This window comes from Podarcis filfolensis (assembly GCF_964270895.1).
Source record: "Podarcis filfolensis genome assembly, chromosome: 7".
NCBI classification, from domain to species: domain Eukaryota; kingdom Metazoa; phylum Chordata; class Lepidosauria; order Squamata; family Lacertidae; genus Podarcis; species Podarcis filfolensis.
The window spans coordinates 52,933,281-52,956,399 of NC_139603.1; the positions used below are offsets into that span (position 1 = coordinate 52,933,281).

At 40.8% G+C, this 23,119-nt stretch overlaps 1 protein-coding gene across 1 annotated transcript; it reads left to right on the forward strand.

Moving 5' to 3' along the window:
* The first annotated feature begins 15,398 nt into the window (after positions 1 to 15,398).
* On the forward strand, positions 15,399 to 18,337 carry NPBWR1 (neuropeptides B and W receptor 1). Its single transcript, XM_083623084.1, has 2 exons — positions 15,399 to 15,735; positions 16,126 to 18,337. Exon 2 carries the CDS (start codon positions 16,437 to 16,439, stop codon positions 17,433 to 17,435), a length of 999 nt encoding a protein of 332 aa, XP_083479210.1. The 5' UTR covers positions 15,399 to 15,735; positions 16,126 to 16,436; the 3' UTR covers positions 17,436 to 18,337.
* Positions 18,338 to 23,119: the final 4,782 nt, after the last annotated feature.

Consider the following 23,119-nt stretch of genomic DNA (forward strand, 5'->3'; position numbering starts at 1 on the left):
AAGCTAGTCCACAACCCTAGAGCAATAGCAGGGGACACTTGCTTGTGGGTCTCCCAGAAGCACGTGGCTAGTCATTTTGGGACAAAACATGCTAGACTAGGTGGACCATTGTTTGGATCCATTCTTTCTGATGGACCTTAGTGTTTCGAACAATTGAATTAATGAACTCAGCCTCTAATAACCAAAGCAAGACAAGTTGAGCTGAGCTGGGCCTTGGGCAGTTATCATGATGGTTGAACTATGGGAAGATATTGTCTTACTAAAGGATCAGAGCCACTGAAAGGCTCTTTAAAAATCATTTTCATTATTTAGGGCTTGTCCAAACTTTTGCTTGTCCCACTGCTTTCCCCTGGGGAAACCCGATCTTTACCACTGAATCGGAGCAAATGACAGCCCAGACACTGAGGTCCACCTCCAAGGGTCTTCTGCTGGTTCCCTCACCGTGAGAAGTGAAGTTACAGGTAACCAGGTAGAGGATCTTCTCGGTAGTGGCACCCTCCCTGTGGAACGTTTTCCCATCAGATGTCAAGGAGATCTGCACAACTTTTAGAATACATCTAAAGTCAGCCCTGTATTGGGAGATTTTTAACGTCTGATGTTTTTAATTATGTTTTTAGATATGCTGTAATCTGCCCAGAGTGGCTAGGGAAACCCAGCCAGATAGGCGGGGTATAAATAATAAAAGTGTTGTTGTTGTTGTTGTTGTTGTTGTTGTTACTAGTCAAGATCAGAACCAATGGCCAAATCCTAATTTATTGCACATTGTTTGTTTGAAATACATGATTTCAGTTCTCTTTTTGTAATTAAATTGTATGTTGATAGAATAGAATAGAATAGAATAGAATAGAATAGAATAGAGGGCAAGTATTTCCTGTGGTCTCTGGAAAAGTAATAAAATAATTCAAATAATGGACATATTTTAAAGAAGTGTTTTGAATGAAAAGCAAATCTCCAGCATACAGAAGATGAGATCAGAAAAGTGAATTTGGGCTAATGCCAGAGAAGTAAGTCAATAGACTCATCTGAATCCTTTAGAAAAAGAAAAGAACAAAAAGCTAGCTGTCAGTTATTTCCCTGCTGATGCAGAAAAAAACTCACCAGACTTCGGTTGAAAAACTTCAAGGACAGACTAGAAGGCTTTTGGCAGCTCTGTCAAGAAGGAGATCCCTCTTGTGGCAACAAATAGAGTTGTTCCTGTCTTGCTCTCACCCTGATAAATGGTTCATCATCTGATGTAGGTTGTCCTGTACAATATTATATCTATCTACATCTCAAGATTGCCTTCAAAAAGTTAAATAAAGGAAAGCATCCATAGGAGCTCTTCCATAAGTGCAATGGCCACAAACCAGCAAAAGTGTAGGATGGAAATTTTGTTCATTTCTCCTCTCCTATAATCCATGCGCCATCTTGTATTTAGTAAGTGGGTCTTCCAATAGTCCAGTGCATATTTTCAGCATGTTCAAGAGCAACGGAGGGAAGTGGGAATTGATAAAACCTTTTCTCTCCTTCCACTAGTGGAGGCTTGGAGTGCCCCTTCTGTGAATGGAACTCCACTCATGGCATTTTAAAAAATATCCTGTTGATCTGTGGCCTCAGTCCCACTTCTGACTCAGAAAGAGATTCAGAAGGGGATGAGGTATCCCATGGGGAGCCATTGTTCCCTGATCCAGGACTGTCTAGGCCAGTCAAGCCCAGAATAAATAGCTTTACCTGACTGTTTACACTCAGAGGACACCATCCCCAATGCAGCCTTCACCAATCTCATGCTGTAGGAGCCAGTGGCTGCAGAATCAGGCACTGTCCCTTTGAAAAACAGACAGCTCCTCAGCAGGGTTGGGGTTAATACCAGAGCAGCCAGCATTCAAAAGGTTTCAGCCTGCTGCTTAGACCACAACATTTGTTAGATGAATTCCAGCTAGCCCTTGCCAAGGGGATCTGCCTAGAACCTGAAAGACTATGCTGTGCCTAATATGATTCAGCCTAGTCTAGCCTACATTGACTTGACTATTGGACTTGATTCTGTTTTTCCACTTACTCCTTCCAGTAAGTGCCATTGTTTCAACTAGCCTCTCCTAGGAGCCTTGAACCAAGCTAGGATAGGACGCAACCCAATGGATATATTTTGTATTATGACTTTTTTCATGAATCAGCCAAATACAACATGCAGTTCAATTAATCCTAATGTGCATGACACCTCTCATGGGTCAAGTATAACATTCAACATGATATAAACCTCACTCAATATAAATAGGGCTTGATTATGACAATATCTTTACAAGATTTCTTAATGTTTCTGAAGTCTCCCAGGCTATAGGATACTAGAAAACTGATGAGCCATAAAAGCCACTATTTTTCTATGAAAGTGACACACATGCAAATGGATAGAAGTACTATAATTTCCACCCCTGTTTTACATTTATTAAGGACTACCAACCAGTCTGTTTCCCAATTGCTATGTTCTGGTCTCCCAGACTCTGCCTAGGTACCCAATAAGTTATACACTGAATCCTCAAAAGTTGTTGCATATGTTTTGTGCTTTAGGAAAAAAATCACAGATTTGCTAAAAGAAATATATATAAAAAATGGGCGTGGGTGGGTAGGTTATAAGAGCAGAATAATTTCATGGCTGCGAAAAATTGTCACTTGTGGGGTTTTTTCTCCTCGCACAGCACATGCTAGTATATGGGCACTACTCATTTACAAATGATACATTCAGTAAGTTATCTGATTGAGAAGTGATGGCATTCCTATTAATTATACCATTCAAGTGTATGAAAGGTAATGAGTGATGTCCTTTACTTCCCCCACTGTGTTCATTAGCAATCATCCAATTTAAATGACTGAATGAGTTCATGATGAAGATCAAACTGTAAATGAGCTTGAGCAGGATTTTCCAGTGATTCTAAGTGCCTTATCTTCAAATGATAAGTGCCTTATCTTCAAATGTGTATTAGAGACACATTGCTTTAGAAAAAATAACTGAATGGAGAATAATTAGTAATAGGGATCTTTGATCTGGAATAAACAGAATCACAGAATATTACAGCCAGTGTATGCCAAGCAGCTTCAAAATTGAATTAAATGCTGTAAATTCTTTCCTGGGAATTTACAATGAGAAATATCCCTTGATAGCAATTTCATTATGGATCTTGGTTTTGGGAGTGAGATGGGTGGAGAACAAATAATAGAGTCTTGGAGGAACTCACATCTTTAATATCTCATCATAACCCTTCTCACTGAATAGTTTACTTATTCATTACAATCCATAGTAAGTGCCACCACTGGCTCACCGTGTCAATTTCTTTAGTCTCCTGGGATGGAGTAAGGAAAGCAAGGCAACAATAGAGGCTTTGCCACATCATATGAGGCTACCCGGAACTTACACAATCATTTGATTACTTGCAGAGCATCAACCATTCCTTCTGATGCCAATTCATGTTTTCTCATGCTCATGCTTATGCAAGCCAAACCTTAACTACATGTGCACAAGAGAGAAAGCATCAGAACATTTTAGGGTTCTCCTGAAGGCTTGAAGATGCTCAGACAATCTTCAGAGGGGAAGGGAACTTAGGGAGGAAGAACCCTCCAGTACAGCTCAATAAGAACTCAGTGCCACAGAACATCGAAAACTGATAATGCTGAAAGATTGAGGTCTCATCCACAGCATACGTTCAAAGCACCCTAAAGCAGTCATGGCCTCTCCCCAAAAATCCTGGGAACTGCAGTATGCTAAGGATGCTGGGAATCGTAGCTCTGCAAGGGATCTCATAGTAACTCTCAGCACCCTTAACAAACTATAGTTCCTGGGATTCTTTGGGAGAAAGCCATGACTGTTAAACTGGTATGAGGGTGCTTTGAATGTATGCTGTGGGTGACACCTCTGTGGTTTGAATCCAGCTAAGTCCTATTCAGAGTAGAACCATTTAAATGACTGGACTTAAGTTAGCCACATCTATTGATTTCAGTTTTCAGCTCTAAGTGTGCAAGGGTGCACAATGCTATGGATATGCGCGCGCGCACACACACACACACACACACACACACACACACAAACACATATACACAAAGGGAGGTGTGGGGAGAAGAGCATCAGAAGGGTGTCTATGAAGATCAGCAGAAGTAAAAGGAAAGAAAGAAAATACAAACCAAAAGTACAGGCCTTTATGTAATTTAAACAAAATTTTATTTCTCAAGTATATAAAATATACCCATTAATCTGAAGAACTCGTTTTTCATTCTAAGAGAGTAATAGCAGTAGAGTTGAATGGTGGCTTAATTTTAAAAAATCCATATGGATACATTTCCTCCTTCCTTATGTCTAATGGACAGCTGTGCAATTAGAAACCACACATTGTGACTTTTCCAGAGTTTAGGTACTGTCAGTGCTTTCGGTGTCAGCAAGTCATTTTTATAATAATGTGGTTGGTGTACTCAGAGCCCCAGCCTGTGCATTCATCAGAATTATTCCCTTTCAAAGGAAAGTGGAATTGTTTACTTTGAAGTCACATTTCTGTAATTGCAGGTAGGCTGTTCAGACCGACACTAACTCCAACCCCTGAAAATTGTCATAGAGAGGTGTGCCATTAACAGTGTGATAGAAGCTATAGAGACAGAGGGCGCAATCCCTCCATAGAGGAGGTGTGACCCACATAAAATGGCTATGCCCTGGATAAGGGGAAGTTAGCAAATGACTTCATGCCAGTTTTACTTATTTATTGCATTTATAGCTTACCTTTCTCCAACAAGGAGCTCCAGGTGTGGTGTACATGGTTACCCCTCTCCTCATTTAATCTTCACAACAACCCTGTGAGGTAGGTTAGCCTGGGAGACAGTGAACCACTCAAGAGCACCCAATGAACTTCATGGTGGAGTGGGGATTCAAACTCTGGTCTTCTAGGTCTTACGCTCTAACCACTGCACCATACTGCCTCTCGCTGTTCACATTTCCTGCACCACCACTGAGCATCACAGATGCTCTCAGATTTGTGTTTTTCCATGCTCATATGGAGAACTGAATTTAAGATTGGAAGAAATGGGAAACTGGGTGAAATCAAATTTGGCAAAGCCATCCCTAGCTGCAGTGCTACAAATGAACATATAAATACACTTTTATAGTGAGATGTTTATGGGACCAATACATTTATCTTGAACACGGAACAGGAACTATAGATAAATAATAACAAAGAAAACAAACCTTTGATGCTTACAGGAAGATCTTGATATGGAATTAATAAAATGTAATTGTAAAAAAAATGCTTATTTGCTATTTGTGGTGGCTTCAATTTAAATGTCATGAATGATCAACAGAAAGTACTTGATTTACTGCATACAGTATAGAGCAACTAAGCAAGACTGGGTGGGAAAAGAAATGTTTTAAAATAATTTCTGTCTAAATAGCACAAGTTCTTAATTGTAAAGAAAAGTAGTAAAGTAGCAATTTTCAAAGGACAAAAAAGCTTTGGGCCAGATTGAACTAAGCCCAGTGCTGGATTTATGTATAAGCTAAACAAGCTATAGCTTAGGGCCCCACTCTCTTGGGGTCCCCCCAAAAAATTAAAGGGAAAAAAAACCTGGATGTACATTTCCAAACTATAAGATAAAAAACAAATAAAATAAAACCTACATACAGCAACCGTGTTTTGTGTTGTGTATGGACCTATTAGGTCCATAAATTACCATATAGCATATATTCAACACAAAAAACAGTGACAATTTATTGTTGACAGAGGACAGCTTGTCATATAAAGGGCCCCATTACCTTCAGTAGTTTAGGGCCTCATCACACCTAAATCCGGCCCTGACTAAGCCAGTGCACAACAGAGCTCTTCCTCCTGCTGCTGCCTCACCACGTACCTCCTTCCAATGTGCTCTGCAGGATCAAGAGAAAGCTCAAAACAGTGTGTGTGGGGGGTGGGAGTGATATGACAGAAGAGGAGGTTCCATTTGGCAAGTAGAAACCCTTGCACTGATGCAACTACCACCTTATTGTTGCAATGAATTCCTTCCTTCTTCATTAAAAACAATAGTTGTACTTAGGCAAAATTGCTTTCCTGGAGAGGCCACCAAGAATCCAGATGGGAGAACTTAAACTGTAATAACATGACTAATATTTTCATTGTCACAGTAACAAAATGCTGCATCACCCTGAAATTAATGAGATGTGAAGGATTAAGCATAGTTTTCTATACCTAACAACAGAAGGCATCTCAAGTATATTAGTTGGAGTCCCTTTTCTCTTCTTTCTGATAGTTTAGATATAATTATAATGCCTTCTATTTTCAACGTTCTTGTGAGAGTGGTGTTGCAAGCAACATTACCCCCACACAACAAGGAGGTATCAGCAGATTTGGGGGCATCCGAAGGGTTTCAGAAGCAAAAAAGGTTTTTAAACCATGAAGGAAGGAGGAAACTCTAAAAAACAACCCAATGACATGTGTACATCTCCAGTGACCACAAGTGTTGGCATACAGGAATCAAAAAGGAAGGGGGAGGGGATAAAATGGAGTGGCTGAGCTCCTGAACAGCAGCATCCCACAGTGCAACGTTTTGTTGCAGTTGTGTTCACTATTGCCATCACCCCCTGGAGATCATTCCATTCAGCCTGCAGTATGATGAAAAGGGGCTACATATTTTGCCATTCTTGGTTTAATGTCATTTGAGTTTAACAAAAAAACTTTAAGGGGGTTAGAAATGAGCATATTTCTGTAGGGCAGCATCTAGGCTATGGCTCTACCTGCACTACCCATTTAAAGCAGTACCAGACCACTTTAAACAGTCACAGCTTCCCCAAAGAATCCTGGGAACTGTGTTTTGTTAAGGGTATTCAGAGTTTCAGAAGACTCCTATTGTCCTCACAGAGTTCCAGTTCTCAACATCTTTAACAAACCACAGTTCCCAGGATTCTTTGGGGAAATCCATGAAGGTTAAATGCATGGGGAAGATTGGTGGTGGTGAGGAGATCTGCTGTTCTTTGCAACCTCACAGTGTGCACATTGTAGTGCTCATAACGTGGCATTTCCTAAATAACCCGTCAAGCTGGTGTTTTGACACAGGTCATATTCTTGGTCTAAATCTTTCTGCTCCTATAATAAATGTCATCCCGACTTTTAAAATGAGTGCAAACTATGTTTCAGAGCAATAGATGTTTGTGAAACACAGGGCAATTTATTTTCCTGAAGATGATGGGTACCCAGGGAAACTCGGTATCAGCTTGTAAGTTGCTTTTTTTTATTTGCTTCTAATTAACGAGAACTTAAACTGTTCTGATTCTGGGGACATAAGCTGAATAGATTGGCATGGGCATTTTTCACTTTTGCGGTCAGAGTGCTCTCTTATAATTGCTCAAACATCATCAGTCTCAAAATGGCCTGGCTTCTTCTACAGACAAGTGTGTTTCCATGTTGGTGTTTTCCTCAGATATTCACAGGACCCATGTGGCCCATTATTTTAGGTCTGAATCTAAGTAATTAATTCCTTTCATAACCTTGAGCTGCTCCCTTTTTCTCTCTTCAAGTATTCTTGTCTGCCTCAAAGGGAAGGTTCATGACCTTTGTCACAAATGTACTGGGTTGTGAATTGAATAATGACTACAGGATGTGGGTCTTTATTATGTACAGAGCTAGTTCTTAATCTTACATATTTGATTACTCTATATATATTGATTAATGAACTGCCCCACTATAATTCATAGTTTCTTGTTGAGTTGCAATTCAGTCAAATGTTTTGTTATTACAAGATTTGGAAGCATTTTAAATTGAACTTCTTTGAGTTGATCCAGCCACTTTTTAAATAAATATTTTTTTAAAAAATCTGAGACAGACTAGGAAGCACGGGCCCTGCTCTAATTCAGTATGGGATCAGAAATGGCCCTGCTGCTCTGTGATCACATGATGTTGTTTATAGTATTTATATAGGAAAAATGTGGCTGCCCCCACATAATTGTGTTAAGTTTTTTTTTTATAATATTTTTATTAAGATTTTTACATTACAAAAAATAAAAACAAACAGAAAAAGAAAAAAGAGAAGAAGAAGAAAAAAAAGATCTTTCCATCACATTATTTTTCATTTACTTGTTTCTTGGACCTCCTCATACCTCTCTTTTTTGTATTCCAATTCACTTTATTAACTCAGCAATTTGTTTCCCTCTTTATTCTACCCAAATCCTTATTCTTAAATTGTTACGTTCTTAATATTTTACTTTAATAAACCCATTATTTTTTTCTCCATATTCTTTTAACTCATTACAGCTAGAAATCTCTTAATTTTAATCCAACATTATTCTAAAATTCATTAATTTTACAATATTTCTGTAAATACTCTTTAAATTTCTTCCAATCTTCTTCCACTGACTCTTCCCTCTGGTCTCGGATCCTGCCGGTCATTTCCGCCAATTCCATATAGTCCATCACCTTCATCTGCCATTCTTCCAGAGTGGGTAAATCTTGTGTCTTCCAATGTTTTGCAATAAGTATTCTTGCTGCTGTTGTGGCGTACATAAAGAAAGTTCTATCCTTCTTTAACACCAATTGATCAACCATGCCCAGGAGAAAGGCCTCTGGTTTCTTCAAGAAACTATATTTAAATACTTTTTTCAATTCATTATATATCATCTCCCAGAAGGCCTTGATCCTTGGGCACGTCCACCAAAGGTGAAAAAATGTGCCTTCATTTTCTTTGCATTTCCAACATTTGTTATCGGGCAAGTGATAAATTTTTGCAAGCTTGACCGGGGTCATGTACCACCTATAAATCATTTTCATAATATTCTCTCTTAAGGCACTACATGCCGTAAATTTCATACCTGTGGTCCATAACTGTTCCCAGTCAGCAAACATTATATCATGTCCAACATCTTGTGCCCATTTAATCATTGCAGATTTAACCGTTTCATCCTGCGTATTCCATTTTAACAGCAAGTTATACATTCTTGAAAGTATCTTAGTTTTAGGATCTAGCAATTCTGTTTCTAATTTTGATTTTTCCACCTGGAAGCCAATTTTCTTATCCAGATTATATGCCTCCATTATCTGATAATAATGGAGCCAATCTCGCACTTTGTTCTTTAGTTTCTCAAAACTCTGCAATTTTAATCTATCTCCATCTTGTTCCAAAATTTCCCAGTATTTCGGCCATTTAGCCTCCATATTAAGCTTTTTCTGAGCTTTCGCTTCCATCGGTGACAGCCACCTTGGGGTTTTATTCTCCAATAAGTCTTTATACCTTATCCAAACATTAAACAGTGCTTTCCTAACAATATGATTTTTAAATGCTTTATGGGCTTTGACCTTATCATACCACAGATATGCATGCCATCCAAATACATTGTTGAACCCTTCCAAGTCCAAGATGTCTGTGTTTTCAAGAAGTAGCCATTCTTTCAGCCAGCAGAAAGCTGCTGATTCATAATAAAGTTTAAGGTCCGGCAGGGCAAATCCACCTCTTTCCTTTGCATCCGTTAATATTTTAAATTTTATTCTAGGCTTCTTGCCCTGCCAGACAAATCTTGAGATATCTCTTTGCCACTTCTTGAAACAATCCATCTTGTCCACAATTTGTAATGCCTGAAACAGAAACAGCATTCTCGGCAATACATTCATTTTTATAGCTGCAATACGGCCCAGCAAGGAAAGTTTCAGATTTGACCATATTTCTAGATCTTTTTTCACTTCGCCCCAGCATTTTTCATAGTTATCTTTAAATAAATTCCCATTTTTTGCTGTCATATTGATCCCCAAGTATTTAACTTTCTTAACCACTGTTAAACCTGTCATATTCTGGAACCTCTCCCTCTCAGTTTGTGTTAAATTTTTCTCTAAAACCTTAGTTTTAAGTTGTGGGTGAACATATCAGACGACACAGCGATTCTTCAAACAGCTCTTGTTTATTCACAGGCCAGAACAGAACTGAACTGAAGGGTTCAGCCAGCCTGCTTATATAGAGCTCCACTAGAACGCAACAGTAACCATTTTCTGTAACTATCCAATCACTGAACGTCACTTTCGATCCCTTATTTGCGTATGTGGACCTGAACTATCTACAGTGTCCCCCTGCTGGCCCAGGGTGAGAACTTCAGTACATAACAAATTGCATGTGTGCTGCCATCTTTTTCTCATACATACCTGATCCGACTAATTTTAGTGGTGAATACAAAATACCTATGTCAAAAACCTGTGTTGGACTTATTCATACTGAGCTGGTTTGTAGGAATATAGGATACTAATTCCTGCTCAGAAACTGTAATTCACTGGGCAGCCTGCTCAGTCCTACACAAATTTTTTCGCAAGTAAAAAGTGTATAGGATTGTGGTTTTAGTATCATTTCCATTTATTGACTTTATTTTGTTTTCTTTTGTTTATTATCAAATTTCCTTCCCATCCTCCCAAAGGAGCCCAAGGTAGTAAACACCAAAATGTTAAAACTGTACAATTAAAAATAGCATAAAAACGTTTTAAAGCAATTAAAACGTTCCAAAACATTTTAAAACATTAAGGTAATCTAAAAACAGCTAATAATTTCAAGGTTGCTAGGAACAGTATAATTCAGTAATCAAACGCTTGGGTAAACACAATCGTTAAAATTTCTTCTAATATTTAATAATAGCATAGTCAAAGAGAGAGAAAATATCATTGTGTTGCAGCAAGTCCACTAATAAAGGACATTCAAAGAACATTATATCCCTAGTAGCCATAATTTATCTGGTATTGACCACAGCCCATAAGAAAACAAAAGGTATATTATACAAATATACCACTTTTCACAACAGAACATTAAGTTTTAGAGCAGCTAAGCTTTTAATCACATTTACAATAATTACAAGCTCTAAATGCTAATTACACACTTCATAATGCACCTTATAAAGAGCCCAAGGCTAAAGACTGAATTCTGTTCTATTTGCATTGCATAGCATATAGCTGATAACTTGGAGACTTTTGGCTGAAATCCCAAACACATTTACTGGGGAGTAAATCCCACAGAATTCAGAATTTTGAGTAAACATGTTCTGTAAATCAATGAATCACTAATGGTTGCTTTACAGTTCTTTAATTCATTGTGGCCGCAGGGCAAGCAATAATGTGTGCGCGCATATATACATATTTAAAACATGCATATTTTTTAAAAAAATACCAAGAGCTGGTGGGATATAGCAGATAGTGGGTTGACTGGGGAAATCTGGTTTCAAATTTCCATTTAGCCATGATCCTTCCTTGAACCAGCTTCCCAGTTTAGCCTGCCTGACAGGGTTGCAGAGAACATAAAATGGGGATAGTTCCATATACGCCTGCAGAAAACATATGTGATAAAATTGAATTTGAATATTTATTCTTTAACTAAAACCCCAACACTTTATCAATTTAACTCACATTCTGATAGGGTTGTTGTTGATTTTTTTACGATTGTAACAAGCGTGAGTGCCCAATGCAACATGGAGTGCCTCCATCCAGAGCTCTAGGCAACAAAGTTTGCCCTATCCAGGATACTCCGTTCCAGTCTTCCTCCTTCTAACCCAGTTTTCCATCCCATTCCCCACAGCAGTGTCAGCACTCTGTACCCACTGAGCATGCTCAGTTGTCATTGGGTTGCTTAAGAGGTCTCTTTCCTTTGCCCCACCCCCCCTTTAAAGTTTCTTTTGTACATGTATAAACTTCCCCCAAGCCTACTGATATCTCCCTCTCATGTGTGGATAGTGAAGTGGCAGATGAGAACTGAGAGACCTAAGTTCACAATCAGTATATATTTATCACATGTTGGGCAGCCACCAAGAACATTTCCATATGCCCTCGATTTTAAAACAGCAAAATTGACTCATTGTTTTTTTAATGGGATTTAAGACTTTTAAACTTTTGGTACTAGGAGGTGGATATGGACCCCAGTGAATATGGACCCCAGTGGCATCAAGGCAACAAGCAAATAAGGCAGTGATCCAAAGACCTGGGGTGGGTCTTAGAGCTCAGGAACTGCATCCTAGGGCTGTTAAGTCTGAGATACACACACACTATGTCATGTGCAAATGTATATCCTATTGTGCAGGTGGGGTGGATGGCCCCAAAATAAATTGAGGGCTGCACACAAGTAGTAAGATGCCTGTGAAAATGTCAACAGGTGAATATTTCCATTTTAGGAAAGGCTTGACCTGTTGAATTCCTGCCTGAAAAACAACTGCTAGAAGCATAATAGCCTCACTCTCACCCAGTTGTAAACCATTTATGTGACCATAGATCTTTCAACTTATTGATCTTAGGCTGTCAATACCGCATTCAGCACAAAGCATGGTAGTTACAAAGGCCAATGTAGGGTCAAGAGAGATTTAATATTTACATCATTCAAGGTGCTGATGGACAAATGTAAGAGTAAATTACTGAAAAGCAAGCAGTGTGCTCGAAGAGCACTTGCTGTGGTTATTTATTTTTAATATAGCATACCTCATAAAAACTACAGTAATGTTAGCAGCCTGGGTCAAACAGATACATTTTCTTTTCTTTGATCAAAAGGGACAGGAGATTTTGTTGTTGGTTTTTTTACATCACTGTGCATGTTTTATCCCAGCAGCAGCCACCCACCCACCCCAAGAAAATCCCCCTATGAGTGCAAAAGCAATTAATCACACTCTCTCCCCTGCTGTTGCTATTATATTCAACAGCTGCCTCCCAACTGCATTTCCCTAAAGAAATTAAAAACACCAAGAGACTGGATAACTCTGGGCTACACTGCAGGACTGTCATTCACTATTCTTTCTCAGCAATTCCCCTCTCCCCACCCCACAAACATAAGTGTACGAGCTCTGGGCTGCTTTGTAGGATCAATAACACCACACAAATTATTTTATAAGAAGTGATCTAGGGGGGATCTGGGAGGAAAGGTTAATAAGGGAGGACATATGTTTAAAATTATGTATGGTGGGAAAAAGATGGAGAGGCATTTTTCTCCCTTTCCCCTAGTAGCAGTCTGCAGGACAGAGTGATGGTGCTTACCTGACTGCCTGTCACTGGCCTTGCTGTAGATTACTGAGAAGGGAAGGGGAGAGACCATGGCAAGGGGAGCATGGCGTCAACACACTGGGGGAGGCAATCCAGCACTCTTGCTAGCTGCCTTCTACTGCTCTCACATAATACTAGGGAATCTCAAATCATCTGATGGAGCTGAATGCTGGAAGATTCAGGATAGATAAACGGAAGTATTTCTTTACTCAGTGCATAGTTAAGCTATGGAATGCGCCATCACAAATTGTAGTGATGGTTGCCGAGTTAGCTTTAAAAGGGGATTATGCACACTCAAGAAGAACAAGGCTATCAAAGGCTGTGTACTACCTTCAGTATTGGAGCAGTATAATAATAATAATAATAATAATAATAATAATAATAATAATAATAAAAAATTTATTTATATCCCGCCCTCCCCAGCTGAAGCTGGGCTCAGAGTGGCTAACAACAATAAAAGTAACACAGTTTACAATCAATTAATTGAAATGCATTCTAAAATCAATTCTTTCTAAAATCAATTCAAAATCAAATTATTGGCAACCATTGGGCTAGAGTTCTATGAGGATTAGAGTTCTATGAGGCTCAGACTGTGCCTTGGCCAAAGGCCTGGTGGAACAGCTCTGTCTTGCAGGCCCTGCAGAAAGATGTCAAGTCCCGCAGGGCCCTAGTCTCTTGTGACAGAGAGTTCCACCAGATCGGGGCCATGGCCAAAAAAGCCCTGGCTCTGGTTGAGGCCAGCCTAACCTCCCTGTGGCCCTTAGTATGCCTTTGACTACCGGTTGCTGGGGAACACAAGTAGGAGAGTGCTGTTGTGCTCACGTTCTGAATGTGGGCTTCCCATGAGCCTGTGGTTGGCCACTGTAAGAAGAGGATGCTAGACTTAGTTTGTCTGAGTGAGTGGGACCTTCATGTCTTTCTGAATATCCACTCCTATTTCATTGTTAGCCGCTCAGTAAGGGACTGCTGAGAGTCAGACAAGCTACTCTGAATTTCCCAAAGGAAAAATAGGAGATAAGTATAACGGCAACGCACATCGGTAATTTGTTGTTTAATGGGTTTCTTCATGTAGGCAGTTGAAGGCTCCTTCATCAGTATTCTTGACTATGCTGAAGTATGTGGTGAAATTCTGATTGATTTCAGCTGACATGAATGGCAGTACTTAAATCACTTGTTGTACTAGCTCAGAGGTTTATGGTTGCACAATGAAGCTTTCTCCCCTCTCCTCTCCCAGCCCTCCCCAAATCATAATCCATTAAATAATGTACAGTTTGGTGCCTTTCATGACACCCAAGATCAGCTGCCTAAGGCAAATGTTTCACTCTGCCTATTGGGAGGGCAAGGAGGGTTGGCCATGGAAAAATATTGGTCCCTGGCGTACTCTTATAATCACCCACATATAATTTGGTACATGGTTTTAAATAGTATGGCTCCAACAGGGGAACCCACAAACCACGATCTAGCTCAGCATATTTTATTTTAAATATCGTAAATTGCATTGTTAGGTTAGGAATCTACTTTATACTGAATCAAATCAGCATCCATCTCAGTCCTGTCCATGCTGACTGGCAGGAGCTCTCCAGGATTTCAGACGGGTAACATTCCCACCTCTGGAGATACTGGGGATTGAACCTGGAAGCATCTCTGAAGACAAAGTGGATGAGCTACCACTGAGCTTCAGCCCTCCTCCCAACAATATCAAGTTGCTTTAGTATTGTTGATGCAGCAGCCAACAGAACTGACTATCCCCCTTGTGTTTCCTCCTTTATATAGGAAAACTGGGATGCAGAAAGTCCTTTTAGATGAGGATGAAGCCTGGGCTGGGATGCCAACAGATCTCAAGCAGCATCCCACCACCTCTTCATCACCTGTAGAGACTGAAGAGGTGCAGTGTCCTTGGTGTTGATGTGATTTTCCAGTTAAGTAGGGCAGAATTGGCTTATCTGCCCTTCTTGCACAGTAATGGCACTCCAGCAGCTTGCAAAAAGTGCTTTAGGACAAGTAACACATTACTGAACTCCTATCATAACATGACGGAGTTTCAAATGAAGTTTTTGCCATGGTACAGGCTAGAGAGGTATAGGAAATGCCAAAGCAAATTGCTGCTGGATTAAAACATCTTCCCTATAAGGAGTCGTCAAATAAGATGTTTGCTATTTTTTTCATTTCAAAATACAGATAATTGAGAGGAGGGGGCATGACAGAGATTTATAAAATTTATGACTGGTATGGAGAAACTAGGTACAAATTATCCTCTCAAACAAAATAAACTCTAAGTAATCTAATAAAACTGATTGATAGTAAGTTAATAACAAGAGGAAGTTTTATATAACTGTATATCTAAAGATGAACAATTGCATTAGTAAAGCAAACTGATGTCACTTTGCAATGAACAAACAGGAGAAGAGATGGAAGCTCTACAAGCTATTGTCACGTGAAGGGGTCTGTAACTTCAGAGGAAGCAGATCTCTCATAAGGAGGTGAATATAAATTGGTGGCTGTGTTGACTGACCTGTGAGCTGAAACGGTAGGGCTTCCGTGCTGAGGTAGTACCTGCCCTCCATTTCCTAGCCGAGGGAGTGGGGTTCAGAAGGAGCTATCCAGACCTGCAGGGACTGTTCAGAGATGCAGCTGCTGAGGAGCTGTCCAGCATTTCAGCATCACAGCACTTCACTCCTGTTTCTCAGCTTGCTGTTGAGCCTCCAGAGCACAGTGACTGCAAAAGGATGCGCAAAAGCAGGGCACAGTCTTGGTTAGAAAGGTAAGGGGAAACGGAGGATCCTAAGCATTAACTCAGGCTATAATGAGTGTAATAAAATAGTGTGTGAAGAATGTCTGTGGGTGAAAAAGGAAGACGGAGACATAGTCTGTGAGTGTAGATGGGGAAGAGTCTCATTTAGGATTCTTCAGTCACAGAGGCATGGTTTTTATATGTGTTTATTATTTCCCATGAACAAGAATTTTCGTAGCATATTCCTCCTAGGCAATGTGCGGAAAGAGAATTAATGAAAACTATAACAAGAGAGGTAATTTTGTGCTTAATTATATAGAGACATTAAATGTCATTTCCATACAATGTTGAGCTGCATGTAAAATAGCCAGGGGCATGTTGAAACTTAATTTATTTGTTTTAATTTTTTATTTTCCTTAGGAGATCTGTACAGTCAGAGTGCTCCAAAGTGGAAAGAGAAAAAGGAAGCATGATGCAAAAACTATTTAACTGAAAGACTGCTTTACTGGTTACAGTAAATAGAAAAGAAAGTGCTAGGAGAGGCAATTTACCTGAAAATTAGCTTGAATCAAGCAGCTTCAAGAAATAAGAACCTGAAGGAAATCTCTGATGCAATGTATTTCAAATAGACTGATCTCACTCATAAGGTTTTGTAGAAGGACTGCATCTAGTAATCTCATCTAAGCTAAACAATATTTAACAGAGGAGACTGATATTTGTCACTGCAGACAATGGATAATTTTTCCTCCCAGCCCAACTTCAATGCTTCCTGTACTGATGTGGATTTTGGTTGCTATGGGTCAGGACAACATGGGCACAACATGACAGCTCCACAGCTGATTCCTAAGTTCTACATTGCTGTACCCATCATCTACTCTGTGATCTGTGCTGTCGGGCTTACTGGAAACTCTGCAGTCATTTATGTCATCCTAAAAGCTCCCAAAATGAAGACCGTCACCAACATTTTCATTTTGAACCTGGCCATTGCTGATGAGCTCTTCACGCTGGTACTTCCTATCAACATAGCAGACTACCTGCTGCTTCAGTGGCCCTTTGGCGAATTCATGTGCAAGCTGATCATCTCCATCGACCAGTACAACACTTTCTCAAGCATTTATTTTCTAACCGTCATGAGCATCGACCGATACCTGGTGGTGGTTGCCACCATCAAATCCAAGAAAATGTGCTATCGCACCTACAGGGCTGCCAAGACAGTGAGTCTCTGTGTCTGGGTTTTTGTCACCATCATCATATTGCCGTTCAGTATCTTTGCCAAGATACACACTGAAGAGGGACGATCCCAGTGTGTCTTTGTCTTTCCCAGCCCAGAGGGCTTCTGGTGGAAAGTGAGCCGCCTCTACACCCTTATCTTGGGTTTTGCCATCCCCGTGTCCACCATCTGCATCCTGTACAGCACCATGCTCTTCAAGCTGAGGCGTATGCGGCTCCACAGCAATGCTAAAGCTTTGGACAAAGCGAAAAAGAAAGTGACAATCATGGTGCTGATCATATTGGGCGTTTGCCTGTTCTGTTGGACCCCTTATCACCTGAGCACTGTGGTCGCCCTCACCACAGACATCCCACAAACCCCTCTGATAATTGGAATCTCCTATTTCATCACCACCCTGAGTTATGCTAACAGTTGCCTCAACCCGTTCCTTTACGCCTTTTTAGATGATACTTTCCGGAAGAGTTTCCGAAAGTTGGTTGAATGTGGAACTCCCTCCTAAGATTCCGGATCTTTTTCTAGTCTCTTTTAAAATAAGCTTAATGAAGAAACTTCGCGAAGCATGATTGGAAGGGACTAGCTCTGGCCATAGGACCAGATCCAAAATGTTGTAAAACTGAAAATTCAGGAATTGGCTCGTCCTCTTCTTCAAGCTGTGTCCCCGTATCCCTGCCAGGATGAAGAAGCTTGCTGCATCACCACATTACATCCTCCGGGGCATTTTTTTTCTTGTTCTTTCTTTTTTTGGCACTACATCTATTCATTGTGGATTCTCCTCCTATTGGTATGGAATGCAACATAATTCCTTGGAATGTAAAAGAAGAAAGAAAGAAGAAGATTTAATATTCAGCAGACCCAATATACAGAACAGTGCTAATTGAAACATGGAGTTTTTTCAAGCCAAATAAAGGTGTGCAGAGTGCCTTTGCTTAATGAATCTGAATCCTGCTGGTTTGATACCTGTATTATATTTATCTTGCTGTATTACCTTCCTCCATCATATTTTATTACATATTAATTCTGCATTTATAATAATAATAATAATTTGACAAGGTAAGCTTTTATGACAAGGTAATGTGTTCTTCTACAGCTCCCACACATTTAATTGGGGGGATGTGGGCCTAGTTGATTCATTCTTCCTTTCCTCCATATTCAATCACATTGTGTATTTTAAGTTCTGACACATCTTGTAGTTGTGATTATTATTATTCTGTAAAAATACTGTAATTAAGGCTTAAACTGCTGCACAAATCTTCTGCGTACAGACTTTCTTAGATATAAGTATTTTGCAAAGGAAAGTGCCCTCTAGCATAAAATGTCATAGCTTGATCTTTGTCACATTTTTTTAATAAAAAAACACCATCCCAATCTTTTCTTCTTCTTTTTTAAATACTGGAGATAAGAACATACAAAGCCCCCAAATGGGATATATATATATATATATATATATATATATATATATATATATATATCCTAATAAGATTTAAATATTCACAGCTTGTTGCTTTGTAAGTGCCAAGTGGAGATGGGGAAATAAATTACTTTTTTGTAGCAACGTGTGTCGAGAGCCACCTTCAGTAAGAAGCAGAAATTTCAGTCCAAGTACACTTCTCTAAACACCAGGAAAAGTTCTCATTGGAAGAAAGCAGCTCCCTGCTTATAATAAGACTTCTAAACCTGGAGTACTCCCAGGATTCTCAAATCTTTTCTTGAATAGTAGAAGTTCTTATCTGGCAAGCCTACATCAACTTTGGAAGGCATCTTGTGAAAAATTCAATCTGAAGCTTCTCAAAACGAGTGCTTTCCCCAAAGATGATGGAGAGGCTTGCCTGATACAAACTCCTATTCAAGAAACAATTTGAGAATCTTGGGGAATACTCCAGGTTTAGATGTCTTGTTTTCCTGGGGTTTGGCCACTGTCACATGCTAAGACAGATGGATGTCAACAACAACAACAACAACAGGCATCTTGTTTTAGGCATGGGCCTGCTTCCTTCCAATTACCATGTCACAATGCTAGGATTACCTGAATCCCTCCATTTGGGTGATACTGTATATCTTTTTATTATTTATTTATTTATTTCAAACATACAAATAAATACATAGATAACAAATACATACTTTGGTACCTTCTATATAAATCAAATGACTTAAAAACCTTACTTCTCAACATATATAAAAAGAAAAGGGAGAGGGAAACAAAAAAGACAAAAAAGACATAAAAACAAAACAAAGACAGTGACAAATCACTGGACATTTGTGGTAGATTACTGGTAGATCACTGTCTCCCCCCAAAGAAGCTCCCCTAAAAAAACTCAATAACTTTGACCTGAACCCCTAAAAATGGGCTTTCCTCATCCCTAAAAAAGCTCAGGAACTTTGACCTGAACCTCAAAAAAGGGGGTAGATCACTGCCAGTTTTTAACTCTGTGAGTAGATCGCAGTCTCTTGGGAGTTGGCCACCCCTGATATACAAGAAAAGCCATTGTAGGACTGAATCATATCAAATAGTATCTAACAAAAAATACATATTGAATTTGTTTTTGTTTTTACCGGTAGATCACGATCTACCTGTTGGACGTGCCTGTTGTTTATGATACCTTTCCTTATGGATTGAATCTGTTTACATACATTAATTGTCGTGGACCTTGTAATGGTTCATTTTACTTTACTACATTCCCCACCCCCACCCCGTGTTTAATGTTTTCTCCTCATCTTGGTATGAGGATGCGATGTATCTCTGTTTACGGATTTATTCCAAACACAACCAAATTTTAGATGTGGGAGGTATATTTTAGTACTACTTAAAGACCTTAGTCTGCAGTTTCTCACATGCAGTAATGGGCTACCCATGCAGGAACATAGGAAACTGCTTTATACTGGGTCAGACTACTGGTCCATCTTGTTCAGTATTGCCTTTGCCGACCGGCAACAGTTTTCCAGGGTTCTTGGGCCCTATTTTCCAACCTTACCTGGAGATGCCAGGGACTGAACTTCAAACCTTCTTCATGCAAGGCAGATGCTCTACCCCTTAGCTATGGCCCTTCTTCCTCCATCCCATTGTTGAGTGTCAGTCCCTTAAAGGAAACTAGCTACCTCCCAGACATTTTGTGCACTTCAGCTTTAAGAAGCAGATTTTCACAGGGAAAGTTCTGGGGCCAAAAGAAGAGTGCTCAGACAAGGACCTTGGAAGTGCAGACCTGTGCCTGGAAAGAGGGGGTGAAAGGTAAGTATGGGTAAGCCCTAATTAAGCAGCAAGTAGCTAAACATATGCCAGTTAATCCCAGAATTTCACAGCAACCCAGTGAAAGAGCAGGTTGACACTTTGCCTCACAAATGGGCTCCAAGGCAGGATGAACACTCAAATATCCACTCTTCCCATGCCTCCTTTGGTACTGCATTCCCCGAAGGGTGAGAGCAAAGTCATCTCCCACATGCAGCCACGGAGGGGAGCAATAATCTTATCAATGGGCCCTCTCCATTTGTTTTAATATTAGTTTGGTATATTACAGCTGGAGTATATTGAACTTTAAGTAAAGGTAAAGGGACCCCTGACTGTTAGGTCCAGTCGTGACTGACTCTGGGGTCGCGGCGCTCATCTCGCTTTATTGGCCAAGGGAGCCGGCGTACAGCTTCTGGGTCATGTGGCCAGCAGGACTAAGCCGCTTCTGGCGAACCAGAGCAGCGCACGGAAACGCCGTTTACCTTCCCGCTGGAGCGGTACCTATTTATCTACTTGCACTTTGACGTGCTTTCAAACTGCTAGCTTGGCAGGAGCAGGGACTGAGCAATGGGAGCTCACCCCGTCGCGGGGATTCGAACCGCCGACCTTCTGATCAGCAAGTCCTAGGCTCTGTGGTTTAACCCACATCCATATTGAACTTTACTTCATAGTAAATTAATTACATTAAAATAACTGCATCACCCCTCCCCCCAAAAACCCAGCCACACAAACTCAGTTTCTAAGAAATAGTGAATTGATATTTTGAGGGGTCAAGGGAGCTGATGTCCCTTGAGTATTTATACCTTCCATTGCTTGTTGGAATTGTATGTGTATGTAATCCATCACGCTGTTTGAGTCATTATGACACAATATTCCTGTCTTACAGCCATCTCTGAATTTGGAGCAGAAGAATTAATCTGGGGATACAGAAATTGCACCCCCTAGATGCCTGGACTACTATTCCCATCTTCCTTGACCATTGGCCTGATTGGAACTGGAGTCCAAAACTATCTGAAAGGGCACAAGTTCCCTATCCCTGAGTTAATCCTTACATATAACAATTTGTGTACGCACATTTTAAACCATTGTGATTCTCAAAAGTTATTGGAAGCCTGTGGTGTCTATGGGGGGAATGAGTACGTAGGATACACATTTGTGGGTTGAAACAGGTGACAACTTTATTAGGTATTATAGCAAGCCAGTGGTGTTGGCCTGTCAGAAGGGCAGCACAGCACAGCCCCTTGCTGTTAGAATGTTATTTCTGCTAAACCATTGAGAAACACTCAAACCATTCTTGGGGCTTGTCCACTATTAGACCCCAACGTGGGGCAAGCCAGACATCTGGGATCCCACTGGCCAACACAAGTCTGGACCCCTTTCGAGCTGGGGAGTGACTTGTGCCTCTCTCCCCCAAGCCCCCTAACTGGATTCCCCCCCCCTTATGTTTTGCCCCTGCTCAATGCCATTTCTGCTCAAAGTTGTGACAGATTGTAGAGCAACATAGAGCAAAGCACTAGTACCATGGATAAGCTTGTGGGGCAAAATGACCCTCTCTGTTGGGTAGGTAAGGCTTTTAAGCTATTGATTCCCATCCAACATCTTCTCACAGGATCTCTTGGAAGCTGGCCAAGCTGACCTCTGGGAGCCACTGTGCAAATTGCACTCTGCACTTAGGGGTACACAGAACGGTACCTTATAGTACAATCTTTCTATTGCTAAAACACCGTGGTTATATCCAAAGCTAGTTCTACTCTGAGTAGGCCCACTGAAATCGATGAACATGTCTAATTGAGGTCCATTAATTTCAATAGGTCTACAGTGAGCAAAACTTAGTTGGATGCAACCCACGACTGCTGTCACTGATCTGATAGAGAGATTTTGGATCCTTCTTTACTAGAAGAGTGAAATCAGATGATGAAGAATGGTTGTTTCTACTAACCCAGTGGTTATTTCTATATATAGCATTGCCCTGCTGAAAATATTCAAGTCTTTTTCACAAAAAGAGACATTCCAAAATATTTGCCGGAGGGGAAAGTTTTCATGGTGGACATGAGTGTGTGTGTTTGACATTTTATGGAATTCATGTCTCTAGTGAGCTCTGTGATTACTTTTCAAACAGAGAATGACAGTTCTTTTTGGCCACAAGAGGGAACTCACTGGATTTCTCAGTCATAATATATCATAATATTGGAGCCCTTACTTATATTTCAGTCATAAAGAGAGTTAAGGAGACAGCATTAAAGATGAAATGATAATTTTAAGATGGAATTAAATTTATACATGTGTCAGGGAATCAGGAGCAGGAGCACTGGGGAGAGAGGATTGGGAGAGCGAAGGGGAAGAATCCGAGGGCAGCGTAGGGGAGTATGACAGTGGCCCGAGAGATTCCATGAGCTTCTCCAGCGAATCAGAAGATTCCCAGAAGGGGGCGCCGATGGTCAGGGCAAGGGGGGTCCCAGGGGGGACGCACCAGAAACAAGGAGCCAGAGGGGAACCCCAAAGCAGCAGTGGAGGATCAGGACCAGTTTCCCCACCAGAGCGTAGTGGGGGGGAGGAGTCACATGTGTCAGGAGCAGTGTCTCCTCCAGAGAGGGAGTCAGGGCTGACCACGCCTCCAACGGAGGGGAGGTCAGTTGCAGCTAGCCCCCCCGATGGGGGAAGCAGTGACAGCAGCAGTGGAACGGTCAGGAGGAAAGTTGCTGGCTGGGCGCGCGCGCCAAGTTCAAATGTGCAGGCGCGCGGAACAGCAGGAGACCCGGATGGGGAACCAGCTCCTAAAGCCCGCCGGAGGGAGGGAGAAGGCTCAGGGGAATCAGCGGGAGAAGAGGCTAGAAAGGGCGGAACCCCGGCGGGCAGGCGGACCCAGAGGAGGAAGGAGCAGCGGAGAAGGTGGAGCAAGGCTAGACTCTTAAATTGGTGTCAAGGGGGAGGAGACTCAGACGGAGCATCAGGGATCTGACACT